At 41.3% G+C, this 16,332-nt stretch overlaps 1 protein-coding gene and 1 non-coding gene across 6 annotated transcripts in view; one reads left to right on the forward strand and one right to left on the reverse strand.

The window, feature by feature from the left end:
* Positions 1 to 16,332, reverse strand: part of ATP6V0A1 (ATPase H+ transporting V0 subunit a1) — a 64,008-nt gene that overhangs the window by 36,427 nt on the left and 11,249 nt on the right. For all 5 annotated transcript variants that reach the window (XM_047706829.1, XM_047706828.1, XM_047706827.1 and 2 more), the window contains exons 3-5: positions 10,730 to 10,808; positions 7,547 to 7,644; positions 6,695 to 6,823 (exon numbers count right to left, since the gene is read on the reverse strand). In XM_047706829.1, coding sequence (XP_047562785.1) covers positions 6,695 to 6,823; positions 7,547 to 7,644; positions 10,730 to 10,808 — 306 coding nt within the window. The remainder of the gene's footprint in view (positions 1 to 6,694; positions 6,824 to 7,546; positions 7,645 to 10,729; positions 10,809 to 16,332) is intronic.
* LOC125088236 (U6 spliceosomal RNA) lies at positions 15,540 to 15,647 on the forward strand. Its single transcript, XR_007123635.1, has one exon. It is a non-coding gene; the product is annotated as a U6 spliceosomal RNA (small nuclear RNA).

Here is a 16,332-nt window from a genome sequence, read left to right on the forward strand (position 1 = left end):
GGGGAAATGGTTTTTGAAACAAGGAAAAAGGAAAAAAACATTAAATAATGGTGACAATGTATAAATCTGTTATTTGGTGGAAACCATTTTTTTCTGTGTTTCCCTGAATGAGCCATGAAAGTATCAGGAAATATGTGTGCATACGGATGGAAGCTGAAATGTTTCTGTTTTTAGCAGAACCAAAGCAACTGTGAAGATACTCGCAACATCAAATTTCCAGGCAGCTACAGACTAGAATTTTCCCTGGGTGGGAATGTGAAAGATGGAGACTCTCCTTCCAAGGAAGAAAGCAAGGCACAGCCACCGTCCCGAGCACAGTGGGATCAGGAGAAAGGCGGAAGGGGCATTTCCACATGTCTGGGTTTCCATGTTCTTCAAAATTCAGAACATGAGAGCTTTCAACATGGCCACCATATAAAATGCCCCAAGCCATGGGATTTAAAGAGTATTTCTTGGGACGCCTGGATGGCTCAGTAGATTAAGCCGCTGCCTTTGGCTCAGGTCATGATCCCAGGGTCCTGGGATTGAGTTCCGCATCAGACTCCTTGCTCGGCAGGGAGCCCGCTTCTCTCTCCACCTCTGCCTGCTTGTGCGTGTTCTCACTCGCGCTCTCTCTCTCTCTCTCTGACAAATAAATAAATAAATAAATAAATAAATAAATAAAATCATACAAAAAAAAAGTAAATCATATTAAAAAAAAATAAAGAGTATCTCTTTCTCCACAAGCACAGTAGACGGGCAGGCCTAGGCCTCCACTGTATCAACAAAAGGAAGAAAAGGTGAAAACCTCTCTGAGTGGCCTAGTTTCTGACCGGGAATCTAAGAATATTAAAAAGGTGATGTTAGGCTATACAGCTTAAGTGTCACTGAGAACAAAGTGGAAGCCAATAATCTTAATCAAGTGAAGATAATGTAGCCGATAATAAGCCAATATAGAGCATGTACGCTAGTTTAATTGTTCAGATTTAAAATGATTTCCACCATGACAGTTTATACAATGAAATGAAGGAGAGGGACCTTCTCAGATGGAGATCTATACTTCCTAGACACTCTCTACCCAACACATCCTACCACCTTTTATTCTTATCAAAAAGGAGAAGCTGCTCTAAAAAATAAAGGCCAATCAACGTCTCTATCACTTAATCTCCCCAACTTTAATATCCACACACTGCTTGCTTGACCAAAGACTAGAAATCAGCCAGAATAATCTCCCTTTTCAAAGCAAAACTAAACAAAAAAATTAGGAGAATTTTTCTCTATCATTTTCATCCCAAACATCAATTCAACTCCCTTCTTGTTAACCCTGTGATCAAAAAATGTCACGGGGTGGGGCATCTATGTGGCTCAATTGTTAAGTGTCTGCTTTCAGCTTAGGTCATGTCCCAGGATCCTGGGATGGATCCCCACATCAGGCTCCCTGCTTGCCGGGGTGGGGGGGTGGGGGGACTGCTTCTCCCTCTCCCACTCCCCCTGCTTGTGTTCCCTCTCTCGCTGTGTCTCCCTGTGTCAAATGAATGAATAAAATCTTAGAAAAACAACAAAAAAACCCCAAAAAACCTTAAAAAATGTCACAATGGAATCTCACCTGATAAGTGACAGGACCATAAAGGTAAAGCCAAGGGGTGGGGGGGAGGACTTTAGGATTGAGTATAAACCTACAGATATAAACCAAATGATAAGGCTGAAAGCCTAAAAAAAAAAAAAAAAAAAGAAAGAAATTTTTGGGGAAGTGAATTCTAAAAGTTGATGCAGGATCAACATTCAACCCTCCTTTCACTCCCTGACCCCCCGAAAAAAAAAAAAAAAAAAAAAAAAAAAGAAAAGGAAGGGCAGGCACTGAGTACATCAGAGGGCAGACAGATACTGTCCTCAGATGTTGAAATCAAGTTTAAGATGAGAAAATGCGGGCAACAGGTTTCCATTTCCTATCAAATGGAAGTTTAGCCTTTTTGTTTCTACTTAATATCAAATCAGCTGATTGCAAGCCACAGGTAACTCATTTTAAGGATCTAGATGACTACCTCATTTCAACTTCTTCTAGGGATGTCCCTTGGCAAAAACCAGTGAAACTGACTGCTACCCACAAGACTTCTGCCTACTTCCTGCCATGGTTCATAAGACCTGGTTTCAGTAAATCCAAAAGATCAGGCACAGCGCAAACCTATGTGCTGTACAGGGGACAACTGCTGGAGCGGCAAAACCAGACTACCCTATCATCTACTCCCACCCTGGGGCTCTGTGGGTGTACACAATCCTCAGCAGAGTTCAAATTAAATGGAAACTTGCAATAAGATTCTAATTAATAATTTCATTACTTGCTACTTAAGAATCCTAAATCTTATGGGGCGCCTGAGTGGCTCAGCAGGTTAAGCTTCTGCCTTCGGCTCAGGTCATGATCTCAGGGTCCTGGGATCGATCCCCGTATCAGGCTCTCTGCTCAGTGGGGAACCTGCTTCTCCCTCTCTCTCTGCCGGCCTCTCTGCCCACTTGTGATCTCTTTCTCCCTGTCAAATAAATAAAATCTTAAAAAAAAAAAAAATCCTAAACCTTAGAGAGGAAAGTCAAACATTTTTAAATAAAATAATTGTGCCTCAATGGGGAACTAGGAGGACCAGAACTGCTCACTGAGGGCCTTTAAGACGATCTCTAAAACTGCATCGTGGGGTATCTGAATCCTATTCTGGGTTCCCTAATAACAATAACAACACTGCCAATGTGTGTCTGAATTACTTGCTATGCTCTCCGGTTCACCTTTCCCCCAGTCAGAACACGAAAACCATGCCCTGAAAGAGGAAGTGGCAGAATCTCAGCGGCGTCCTGTCCACAGCGCGTCCGGTTCAAGCTGCATTAATTAACGAGAGTAAACGCTTTTACTTCCAGCTACACTGCGAGAGAAACCACATTTCATCACTGAAGGTATTCACCCAAGCCCCAGAGGAGATGGCAGATGGGAAAGAAAAGTAAAGTAAAGCAGATGGATGGAAGACGCAGAAGGAAAGGAAGGCAGGGAGACCTGCATGCCATTAACCATTACTTTTCCAGTCTTCTTTACACTCTCATATGTTAGGGTGCTTATGGTAAAAGATGCAGAGAACGCTCTCCAGCTCTTACAGTTCTTCATAAGCAAGAAGACTGAGAAAAGGATAATCATTAACAAGTCATTTTAAATGCTCTGGATAAGAAATGGCTAAGTTGAATTTGTAATCATCTTAAATCATAAGAATGCACAATTTATGTTTACTCTTCCCCTTCCAGACATCTTGCCAATCATGACCACTATGCCTAAAGATGGAAAGAACCACTTCCTGATTTAGCCATTTTTTGGTAACTCATTATTATAAATTACTGATCATGTTCACCAAATTTTATGAAAAAAAAAAAAAAAAAAAGAAGGGTTTGAACTGGTCGTGTTTTAGGCCATTTGCAAACATTATAATCTCAGGCATGGAAGACAATCTTGTGAAAAAAATTACATTTCCGAGATTTGAGGGTGGCAAGTTTCTTTATCTTTCGCATTATTTAAAGTGTGCGCTCACGTGCACAGATGCACTTACTCTGTGAGGTCTCATTTCCTGTCAAGGCAGTGACACCTGATGCTGCTGTCTGACAACAGTAGGGCAAGGGCCACTGAAAGGAACCTGGCTGAGACTCTGAGCTAGTGACACGCCTCTGCAAGGCATGGACTCTGCACTCAAGAAGAAAGGCAGAGTAGCTGTTGCCAGAAGACTCCCCACACTATGGTGAGGGTGCTAGGAACAAGAGAAACTGATGACAAAAGCAGCCAAAGAATCTCTCACAGCCAAGGCCTCATGCTCAAAAGTACTTCAAAGATTATTACCCACCCCCCACCCGGGGTGCCTGAGTGGCTCAGTCAGTTGGATACCTGCCTTTGGCTCAGGTCATGATCCCAGAGTCCTGGGATCAAGCCCCGCCATCAGGCTCCCTGCTCGGCAGGGAGTTCTGCTTCTCCCTCTGCCTGCTGCTCCCCATGCTTGTACTCTCTCTCTCTCACTCTCATTCTAGCTCAAATAAAAAAATCTTAAAAAAAAAAAAAAAAAGGTTATTCCCTGCCCCCCACCAAAAAGTGTTTCGTGTAAGGGGGAAACAACACACTATGGATCGGGCATGAAGGTCATGAAGACTTCCAGAGTGCCTTCTCAGCATGGGTGTTTCATGTTGAGATTTATTAATCACAAAGCAGATTCCTAAATCCAGAACGTGCGATTTTAAAACTGTGATCATGTTTCCAAGTGATTTCTCTTATTTTGTTTTTAGTATCTTGTTTTTAATAACATTAACAATTCAAGTAATTATTGCCTGTAAGGGAATCCACTTGTCAGTGTTTATTCAGATTTTCTCTCAGAATGAACTAGACAAGGAAATCTATTCCATTCCTTAAACTCAGGAGGTTATGAAAGACATGTGCATACATTTCAGCAACAACCCAGCAATAAACTAAGACTATATCAAAAGGGGAAGAAGGGGGGGTAGGGCAAAAGAATTAAGCCCCAAATGATACTCAAAGTACCTGAGCTTTGACTCTGAGGCCAGCTGAAAATGGACCTGTGGGCAGCTTGGACAGCTTTAGAAGAGCACACGTCTGGGAGCATATGGAGGTACTGTATTCTGGCGTGTTTCCTGATATGACTCAGTGATACATTCCGTGAGCACAGGGACCATGTCTTACTCATCTCGTGACTCACGAAGAGTAGGTGCTCATTAAAGCTCAGTGAGTTAATGAATATAAATACAGTAACAGGTCAGGTAGTGAGCAACTGGAATTCCAGATTATTTGTTCATTAAAACCACATGGCAAAAGTGGCCATGCCTGTTGCAAAAGACCTGAAACACTTGGAAAGAGTTCATCACACTGTCCCACACCCTCTAATGCAATGAGATATCGAGTACTAGTGAAAGAAGTTTCTGTCAGTCTCAAAATTCTCCACTCAGTCAGCAAGCTGAATATTCACACCAAACCTCTCTGGGTACATAGCCAGATTCTGATCCTTGGGATGATCGCGCAATTAAATTCCTCTGAGCTTTTCCCTGTTCTCTTGCCCCAACGGATTTTTTTTTTAATTAGCGTGGCTTCACTGAGTCAGTTCTTAGTTACTGAGGAATGTGTCACATCTTCAGCTAACTTTCTGGAGCCCAGCGGTTCACAAACTAGTGTGCCTCAGAGTCACCTTGTGGAAACATATTGCTGGGCCCCACCTGCAGAGTTTCTGATTCCCTGAGTCTGGAGTGAGGACTAGTAATGTGCATTCTGACAAGTTCCCGGGTGAGGCTCACGCTGCTGGTTACAGAGCCCGTGCTCCAGTCTAGAGGGCTAGAGAGTTGGTCTTTCCCTAAAAGACAGATATTAAAAGTAGAACTGAGAATACGTCACATGGGGCGCCTGGGTGGCTGAGTGGGTTAAGCTTCTGCCTTCAGCTCAGGTCGTGATCCCAGGATCTTGGGATGGAGTTTCACATCGGGTTCCCTGTTCAGCGGGGAGCCTGCTTCTCCCTCTCCCCACTGCTCGTGCATGCTCTCTCTCTCTCTCTCTCATTTTTTTTTTTTTATTTTAAAGATTTTATTTATTTATTTGACAGAGAGAGATCACAAGTAGATGGAGAGGCAGGCAGAGAGAGAGAGAGAGAGAAGCACACTCCCCGCCGAGCAGAGAGCCTGATGCGGGACTCGATCCCAGGACTCTGAGATCATGACCCGAGCCGAAGGCAGCGGCCCAACCCACTGAGCCACCCAGGCACCCCATCTCTCTCTCTCACTCTTAAATAAATAAGTAAAAACTTTAAAAAGAGAGAGAGAATACATCATGTGCTAACTAAAACAGGCCTTCTATTTTTAAAAAGCTTTGCCAAATTTGATGCTGTTGTTGAGCAAAGGACATGAAGAATTTTATGGAAGGCACACTGAACAGTGGCTGGACCAACAGCTAAAGTGTCTGATATTATTAATTGGGTGGCCAAGACACCTGACCATAAAAAAGAGAGTTACCAATATCTTGGGCCACCCATAAAGCAAGTCCAGGCTGAAAATCCTCTCCAGGTGTAATTAGAAGGAAGCCTTCCTTTTAAAAAACCTACATTTTTAACGCAGGAACTGATTTACATTTTTCCCTATAAAGTAGTGCAATTGAGTTTCTGTGAAAATCCAAGAACTTCAAAACAGGCATCCTTCCAGTATTTCCATAAAACATAAACAAAAACTCTTGAAAAATTAAAATGTGATATGTGCTAGGTGGATAGTTACAAATGTGCTCATGACTGATAAGCAAACATAGAGAATAAAATAAAAATAAAAACTTGATGATAAAAAGTTCAGAGGTTAAAACTTCATTATAGTTTCATGTAGGACCGAATGTTTCTTGTTGCTTTAACTTTTACCTTAACCCTTTACTTACCTTAAAATATAATGTAAAAATTTCAACTATGTATATACAACTACTTTAGGGTTCCTTTCCCCAGCTTGGGATGAAAAACTGCAGAAAATGCAAAAATATACAAAACCATGACTGGCTGTGTACTACATGAAAAATGGAACATAATCTGATATTTCTTCAACTAAAACGGTGCAAAAATGGTATTGCTTTCAAACTAGCAAATTAAAATAATTTCTGGAATAACAACATGGCCCACTTGTGCGGGTGTGTTATCAGCTGCTCAAATACTAAAAGAAACAATAGTCTGACCTCATCAAAAAACTGCTGAGTTTTGCGAAGTATAAATTTTAATTCAGTCAGTTCCAGGAAATTTCTCTTCAGAGCTTCCTGGTTTGTGTTGATTTCCTTCAGTTCATTTTCAATCTTCTCAAAATTGGCCTACAGGAAAAAAAAATCAAACTATTAACTTACAATAAGCTCAATATGCTTGTTCTGAAAGACAGATGAATTCATCCATCCCATAGAATTCTTGCAACCCTCATGGTTCAAACATATTTTATATCTACCCAGCAAATATGTGATTTTGCCAGGCAATTTTCTTGATGAAAATTTTTTGCTTAGCATCTTCTGTCTTTATCTATAGGTTCTATTACACACTTGGTTGAATTTCTCAGGGGACTTTGGATGGATAAAATAAATATGGAAAAGTCTACTGCTGGGGCGCCTGGGTGGCTCAGTTGGTTGAGTGACTGCTTTTGGCTGGGATGGAGTCCCATATTGGGCTTCCTCTGCTTTGCAGGGAGCCTACTTCTCCCTCTCCCTCTGCCTGTCACTCCCCCTGCTTGTTCTCTGTCAAGTAAATAAATAAAATCTTAAAAAAAAAAAAAGTCTACTGCTTATTCATTTAGTCTATGAGATTAATAAATTGGTAGGTAAGTTGACATTAATCCAATAAGGTTTCAATAAGGCGACAAATGTTTATTTGGTAGCATGCGATATTGTTCAAGAGAGTGCTCTATAATAAGTCTCCACAAGAAACTCACAAGCAAGAGACAATGTGGACAATGGCAGCAAGAATTCCTCTATTCTCTATTCACACGGGAAAATAATTTCTGCATTTAAGTAGAAAGAAACACATCTGGCTTCCTTAGAATTGTTTACCTCTAAGTCAATCATGTCCCGGGGGAAGGGCACCTCTGGGTTTTCACCAGTGTCCATAATTGGGATATTAGCTTTTCTTATCTCTTTCTCAACAAATCCTAAAACGACAGAATCAAAACATTCATGTATAACATAGGCCTGGAATTGCCAATATTTGAGGAAAAAAATAAGAGCAAAAATCTGGCTAAAAAGAGCTTTGTTCTATAAAGATACTTTCATAGAAAGAAGCACAACATGTAAATTATTTTTCTTCCACGTTCCTTTTCTTTCATTGCACGCTCTCTAAATCACAGACTCCCCAGGGGCGCCTGGGTGGCTCAGTGGATTAAAGCCTCTGCCTTCAGCTCAGATCATGGTCTCAGGGTCCTGGGATTGAGCCCCAAATCGGGCTCTCTGCTCAACAGGGAGCTTGCTGTCCCCACCCCACCCCCCCGCCTGCCTCTCTGTCTACTTGTGATCTCTGTCTGTCAAATAAATAAATAAAATCTTTAAATCACAGACACCCCAAAGAGGATTATCAACCCACAACCATCTTCTTTCTCTTTCGTGATCTTAAATGCTCATCTGCATCAGCTCTCCCCGCTGTGCAACCAGTACTCCAGAGTACGATGGTTCAATTTGTAGATACTGCTATATAGCAGAGCTACAGAAGGGCACAATTCAATAGAATATTTGACATTTAGCATACTAGTGAGACAACTCCAGATCAACAGTTTCATAAAATATGAAAACAATAATTATCAGGGTTTTTTTTGTTTTTTTTTTAAAGATTTTATTTATTTATTTGACAGAGAGAGATCACAAGTAGACGGAGAGGCAGGCAGAGAGAGAGAGAGGGAAGCAGGCTCCCCGCTGAGCAGAGAGCCCGACGCGGGACTCGATCCCAGGACCCTGAGGTCATGACCCGAGCCGAAGGCAGCGGCTTAACCCACTGAGCCACCCAGGCGCCCCAATAATTATCAGTTTTAACAGAACAAAAAAACAAAAAGTGACATAGAGTAAGGACCCAAAATACCAGAAAAGTGACAACCAGTGACATTTTTTTAGGGCAGAGACCAAATTCACCCCATCAGCTAGCTGAAAGCTGGCATAGGAGAGTAGCAAGATCATTGGTTTGGGAGCCAGAGAGAGCAATCAGGATTCAAATACTGATTCCAGCATAACTGGTTATGTTCTCGGGCAAGTCACTTAACCTCTCTGGTTTCCTCATTTATTTACTTGTTTATTTATTATTTATTTTAAAAGTAATATCTACACCCAATGTGGGGCTCGAACTCATGACCCTGAGATCAAGAGTGAGATGTTCTACCAACCATGCCAGCCAGGTGCCCCAGCTTCCTCATTTATTAAATGAGGTTAACACCCACCTGAAGGATGAAATAAAGTCTGTGAACACCCCAACTCTCAACAGGACTCTTAAGTGTGTTAGTTTCTTCCCTCATAGAAAGTCTATGTTGGGCGCCTGGGTGGCTCAGTTGGTTTAGTGACTGCCTTCAGCTCAGGTCATGATCCCAGAGTCCTGGGATCGAGTCCTACATCTAGCTCCCCGCTCCATGGGGAGTCGCTTCTCCCTCTGACCTTCTCCCCTCTCATGCTCTCTCTCACTGTCTCTCTCACAAATAAATAAATAAAATCTTAAAAAAAAAAAAAAAAGGCTATGTTGACATCTTAGATAGTGGGGCATCTAGATGGCTTAGTCGGTGGAGCATACAACTCTTGATTTCAGAGCTGTGGGTTTAAGCCCCATGCTGGATATAGAAATTGCTTAAAAATAAAATCTTTAGGGGGGCCTGGGTGGCTCAGTGAGTTAAAGCCTCTGCCTTCAGCTCAGGTCATGATCCCAGGGTCCTGGGATCGAGTGCTGCATCGGGCTCTCTGCTCAACAGGGAGCTTGCTTCCCTTCCTCTCTCTCTGCCTGCCTCTCTGCTTACTTGTGATCTCTGTCTGTCAAATAAATAAATAAAATCTTTAAAAAAAAAAAGATTTTTTTTTTTTTTTAAAGATTTTATTTATTTATTTGACAGACAGAGATCACAAGTAAGCAGAGAGGCAAGCAGAGAGAGAAAGGAAGCAGGCTGTCCGCAGAGCAGAAAGCCCAATGCGGGGCTCGATCCCAGGACCCTGAGATCATGACCTGAGCTGAAGGCAGAGGCTTTAACCCACTGAGCCACCCAGGCGCCCCAAAAAAAAGATTTTTAAAATAAATAATTATTGGGGCACCTGGATGGCTCAGATCATTAAGCATCTGCCTTTGGCTCAGGTCATGATCTCCAGGTCCTGGGATCAAGCCCCATGATGGGTTCCCTGATCACCAGGAGTCTGCTTCTGCCTTTCCTTCTCCCTCTGCCTTTCCCTCTGCTGTGCTCTGTCTTTCTCTGTCTCTCATATATGTATAAAAATCTTTAAAAAACTAAAAAATAAAAAGTTATTTAATAAAATAAGATGGGGGTCTGTGCCCTGCCTCTCATAATTCTATAATGCAGTACTGGTATAAAAACCTTCCCACAGGGACGCCTGGGTGGCTCAGTTGGTTAAGCCGCTGCCTTCGGCTCAGGTCATGATCCCAGCGTCCTGGGATCGGGTCCCACATCGGGCTCCTTGTTCTATGGGGAGCCTGCTTCTCCCTCTGCCTCTGCCTGCCACTCTGTCTGCCTGTGCTCGCTCTCGCTCTCTCTCTGACAAATAAATAAAATCTTTAAAAAAAAAAAAAAAAAAAAACCTTCCCACAGGGGCGCCTGGGTGGCTCAGTGGGTTAAAGCCTCTGCCTTCGGCTCAGGTCATGATCTCAGAGTCCTGGGATCGAGCCCCACAACGGACTCTCTGCTCAGCAGGGAGCCTGCTTCCTCCTCTCTCTCTGCCTGCCTCTCTGCCTACTTGTAATCTCTGTCTGTCAAATAAATAAATAAAATCTTAAAAAAAAAACCTTCCTACAAAAAAAAAACCATTATGTTCAGTTTTCAGCCTTGTCATCTCAAACAAGGTTTCCATTAAGCACCACCTACACCCAATACCATAAAATCTACTTGTACACAAGAAATTCATCTTAATATCAGGATCGTAAGACTATTCTTCCTTCCTTTTTCTTCTGTAGTATTTTCTTCTTTTGTGAAGAGGACTAGTGTCTCTAGTTTAAGACAAATGACTCATTACAGGAATATAATATGGAACCAAAAATGCACATACGAAGCTTTCGATCCATTTCTTCGCATCTTCTAACTTCATTCACAAATTTCCGCTGGAAAACATTCACATCTGGATTTAACTGCAAAATAAGAACACAATACCACATATTTAAATGCTGCATCTATTTTCTGTTTCACAAGCAACACTCTGCAAAGCGAAAATCTAACATGCTGTGTCAGTGCATGATGCAACACTAACACAAATGGCCTACCGATCTACGTGAACTGTTTTGGGGCCAATCACATCAATTGAAGGTAAAAAACCCTCCTGCACCATAGCACCATATTACTAGAATGGAGGCAACTTAGAGAAAACAATACAGTACAAAATGGTCTTCCCAGGCCAAGGTCTCAGTAAGCTCCCACAACCAAAATTTTGAGCAATGGCTGTAATAGAAGCTCTGCCAGGTTTTCCTTCTCTTCATCCCCATCAGAAGACACAGAAGGCAAACTTCTCTTATTCTTCCAGGGTCTTCACTTCCTAGCGGACAGGCTGGTTTTTCATTCATACATCACAAGTAATTTTCAAAGCAATGTGACAGACATTCTGGGAAATACAACAAAAATAAAACTTCCTACTTACTAAGAAGCCTGCAGTCTAATAAAGAAAAAGGATGAAGACAACCAGTAAGATACCACGTGATAAATTCTTTTTTTTTTTTTTAAGATTTTATTTATTTGGGACGCCTGGGTGGCTCAGTTGGTTAAGCAGCTGCCTTCGGCTCAGGTCATGATCCCAGCGTCCTGGGATCGAGTCCCACATCGGGCTACTTGCTCGCCAGGGAGCCTGCTTCTCCCTCTGCCTCTGCCTGCCATTCTGTCTGCCTGTGCTCGCTCTCTCTCCCTCTCTCTCTCTCTGACAGATAAATAAATAAAATCTTAAAAAAAAAAAGATTTTATTTATTTATTTGACATCCTGATATCACAAGTAGGCAGAGAGGTGGGGGGGGTGGGGGTGGGGCAGGGGGTAAGCAGGCTTCCTGCTGAGCAGGGAGCCCGATGTGGGGCTTGATCCCAGGACCCTGAGAGCATGACCTGAGCTGAAGGCAGAGTCTTAACCCACTGAACCACCCAGGTGTCCCCCATGTGATAAACTCTATAAAAGTAATACAGATAAGGGGCACCTGGGTGGCTCAGTCTGTTAAGGATCTGACTCTTGGTTTCGGGTCAGGTCGTGATCAGGTCAGGCTCTGAACTTAGCATGGAGCCTGCTTAAAATTCTCCCACTCCAGGCCTCCTGGGTGGCTTGGTTAAGCATTTGCCTTTGGCTCAGGTCATGGTCTCAGCCTGGCATCGAGCCCCATATCGAGCTCTGGGGGTAAGGAGTGGGTCTGCTTCTCCTTCTTCCTCTGCACCCTCCACCACTTGTGCTTCTCATTCACTCTCTCTCTCTGTCTCAAATAAATAAATAAACCTTTAAATAAAAAAATAAAAAGAACCAAAAAAAAAGATTTCTCACCCCCCTTCCCTTTGCTCCTTCCCCCTGCACATGTACACACTCTCTCTAAAACAAATAAATCAAATTTAATTTAAAAATGAGCTTAGAAGTAATTAAAAATTTTTTTTAAAAAAAGCAATACAAATAATGAGCTATGGCTACTCACTCAACATTTATGGAGCACCAACTATGTGCCAGGCACTATAACAGGCACCAGTGTAGATACCAAAGAGTATGCCCGAGCTTTGAGGAGTTATCAGACCCATGGATGAGACAGACACAAACTAATAAATACAATTTGTTGTGATAAATACTATTTTTTAAAAAGTAAATATTGTCATTTTCTTATACATTTAAACATACACCTACCTACCTTATGACTAAGCATTCCACTACTAGGTATTTGCTTAAGAGAAATGAAAACATGTCTCCAGAGACTTGTACAAGAATGTTTACAGCAGCTCTAGCCACAGTAGCCCCAAACTGGCACTGTTCCAAATATCCAACAACAGGAGAACAGATAAAGAGATTGTGGTATATTCATGCAACAGAATACTACTCTGTAATAAAAAGAGAATCAACTATAGATACACATAAAAACAGACACATCTCAACACTAGCTTGAGTTAACAAAGTCAGACATAAGCCTTTGCAATGTATGATTCTATTTACATAAGTTCAAGAAAGGCAAAACTAATCTATGATGGTAGGAATCAAACTAGTGGAGAATGACCAGAAATAGGCAGAAAATACTTTTCTGGGCTGATGCAAATATTCTATATCTTGACTGGAGTGGTGTTTGCAGAGGTATAAAAATGTACCAAATCATCAAATTGTACTCTTAGGGTCTATGCATCTCAGTGAATATAAATTTTACATCCAAAAAAAAAAAAAAAAAAATGTGGGGGGGGGGGAAGGAAAGAAAAGAAAAGGGAAAAAAAAATGAAAGAACGATGGGGCGCCTGGGTGGCTCAGTGGGTTAAGGCCTCTGCTTTCGGCTCGGGTCATGGTCTCGGGGTCCTGGGATCGAGCCCCGCATCGGGCTCTCTGCTCAGCGGGGAGCCTGCTTCTCTCTCTCTCTCTCTCTCTCTGCCTGCTTGTGATCTGTCAAGTAAATAAATAAATAAATCTTAAAAAAAAAATTAAATTAAAAAAAATGAAAGAACGAAAGAAAGAAATGAAAATATACAGGAATAACTATAAGAAAAAAATGAGTAAGTAAAAAAAAAATGTATAAAGGAAACACCTGAGGTGGGACTCTGGGAGATGAGGCAGAGTTCACCAAGCAGAAATAGGCAGAATGAAGCAGAAAGACTAAGACAAGTGACACAGAGACATAAATTGTATATTCAGAGAAGGGGAAGAATTTTTCCATAGGCAGAATGGAATCAAATAATCCCATTTCTTAGAAACACTTTTTAAAGATTTACTTTTTAAAATAATACTGTATATGCAGAATAAATTGTAAGAGGGATAGACTGATAAATGGAGAAACCAGTAAGGACATTATCAGTATTACATTAATATTAGAGAGAAGCTAAGGCAAAAAGCATTATTAGAGATTATGAGAATAACTATTAACAATTTCCAAGAAGATGTAATAATCCTAAACTTGGATGTCTCTAAGAAAATGTTTGTTTTCTTCACTGAGCAGGCAGTATCTTGGCCTTCCATTCATAAATTTCCACTTCAATAAACATGAAACTAAGGCGAAAGGAGCCACAAAAGACTCCTGATAACTCTACTGGTTTCATTATCTGTAGGCAAAGTTCAACTGCAACCAGTGTCAGGTAAGACGTTTCAAAATATCTGGGCAAGGCACCCTCAAAGTATTTCCAACAGAAATTAACAGAATCACAAGAAGACAACTGACAATCTGTCTATGTAGTGGAAAATTTTAAATACAATTTTAAATTATTAATTCAAAAAGTCTACCAAATAATGTGGACAGAGAAAATGTGAACAACCTAATCAATGAGCTTAATCTAAAACGTACATACACATATTTTTCTTATCCCAGTATCCAATAGTTCTCTAGGAATTCATTATGAAAATTGAGCACAAAATAGGTCATACAGCAAATATCAGTAAAGAACTTTACTATACAGATAATGTTCTATGATAACGCAATTAAGTTAAAAATCAAAATCAGGGGCACCTGGGTGGCTTAGCGGGTTAAAGCCTCTGCCTTCGGTTCAGGTCATGATCCCAGGGTCTGGGGGGGCGAGCCCCGCACCGGGCTTTCTGCTCGGCGGGGAGCCTGCTTTCTCCCCTCTCTCTCTGCCTGCCTCTCTGCCTACTTGTGATCTGTCTGTCAAATAAATAAATCAAAATCTTAAAAAAAAAATCAAAATCAAGGGGCACCTGGGTGGCTCAGTTGCTTAAGCATCCAACTCTTGGTTTCAGCTCAGCTCATGATCTCAGCATCATGAGATGGAGCCCCATCTGTTTCCTGCTCAGTGGGGAGTCTGCTTGAAGATTCTCTCTCTCTGCCCCTTCCCCCACTAGCATAAACACACGCTCTCTCTCCCAAATAAATAAATAAGTCTTTAAAAAAGAAAAAGAACTCAGTATAAAAAATACAACCTAGGGCGGCGGGGGTGGCACACTCAGTTGAGTGGCCAACTCTTGGTTTCAGCTCAGGTCACGATCTCAAGGATCATGAGATCAAGCCCCACATGGGACTCTGCACTACTTAAAAGGACTCTCTCTTCTAGGGCACGGGGGTGGCTCAGTCGGTGGAGTGTCCAACTCTTGATTTCGGCTCAGGTTGTGATCTCAGGGTTGTGGGATCAAGCCCTACAATGGGCTCCACACTCAGTGCAGAGTCTGCTTGGGATTCTTTTTGTCCCTTTGCTCCTTTTCCCCACACATACTCTCTCACTCTCTCTCTTTCTAAAATAAATAAATAAAGTCTTTTTTAAAAAAAAAAAAAAAAAAAAAAAAAAGGCTTTCTCTCCCTCTCCCTCTGCCCCTACCCTCCTGGCTCTACACACAAACTCTCTCTCTCTAAATAGATTAATTAAAAAAAAAAATACAATCTAAAGGACATATTTGGAAATTCTAAAATAGTACTGAATAATTCATGGCTCAAAGAAGAAATCATGGGGTGCCTGGGTGGCTGTCAGTTAAGTATCTGCTTTCGGCTCAGGTCATGATCCCGGGGTCCTGGGATTGAGATCACATTGGGCTCCCTGTTCAGTGGGGAGCCTGCTTCTCCCTCTCCTACTTCCCCTGCTTGTGTTCTCTTTCTCTCTGCCAAATAAATAAATAAAATCTTAAAAAATAAATAAAAAGACAAATTAAACAAAATTTCGTTAGACTGAGGGAAGTCATAAATATAAGAATCTAAAAAGGCAACTATAGTGCTTGCTTTGGCAGCATGTATGCTAAAAAAAAAAAAAAAAAGGGAAATATACAGAGATTAGCACAGCCCCTGCACAAGGATGGTACGCAAAATCCTGAAGTGTTCTGTACAACAAAAAAATAAATAGGCAATTATAGATGAATAATACTAAAATACTAAAATGAGTGTTAGGCCAATAACTCCTCAGACAGTTTAGATTAAAACAATTTTCTAGAAAAATATAGCTTATCAAAACTGACAAGAAAGACAAAAAAACAGAATAAGCCTATAATCAGTAAAGAAATCTCAATGGTTAAAATATAGCCATCTAAAAATATCAGGCCTAAATCCATCAAAATCCTAGAGGAGAACACAGGCAGCAACCTCTGTGACCTCGGCTGCAGCAACTTCTTGCTAGACACGTCTCTCCACAGGCAAAAGAAACGAAGGGAAAAATGAACTACTGGGACTTCATCAAGATAAAAATCTTTCACACAGCAGAGGAAACAGTAAAAAACAAAAACAAAAACAAGACAACTGACAGAATGGGAGAACATATTTGCAAATGACATATCAGACAAAGGGCTAGTTTCCAAAATCTATAAAGAACTCATCAAACTGAACACCCAAAGGACAAATACTCCAATCAAGAAATGGGCAGAAGTCATCAACAGTCATTTCTCCAAAGAAGACATCCAAATGGCCAACAAACACAGAAAAAAATGCTCAAAACTACTTGGCATCAGGGAAATACAAATTGAAACCACAATGAGATACCACCTCACACCAGTCAGAATGGCTAAAATTAACAAGTAGGAAA

This window comes from Lutra lutra, chromosome 16, assembly GCF_902655055.1.
Source record: "Lutra lutra chromosome 16, mLutLut1.2, whole genome shotgun sequence".
Taxonomy (NCBI): domain Eukaryota; kingdom Metazoa; phylum Chordata; class Mammalia; order Carnivora; family Mustelidae; genus Lutra; species Lutra lutra.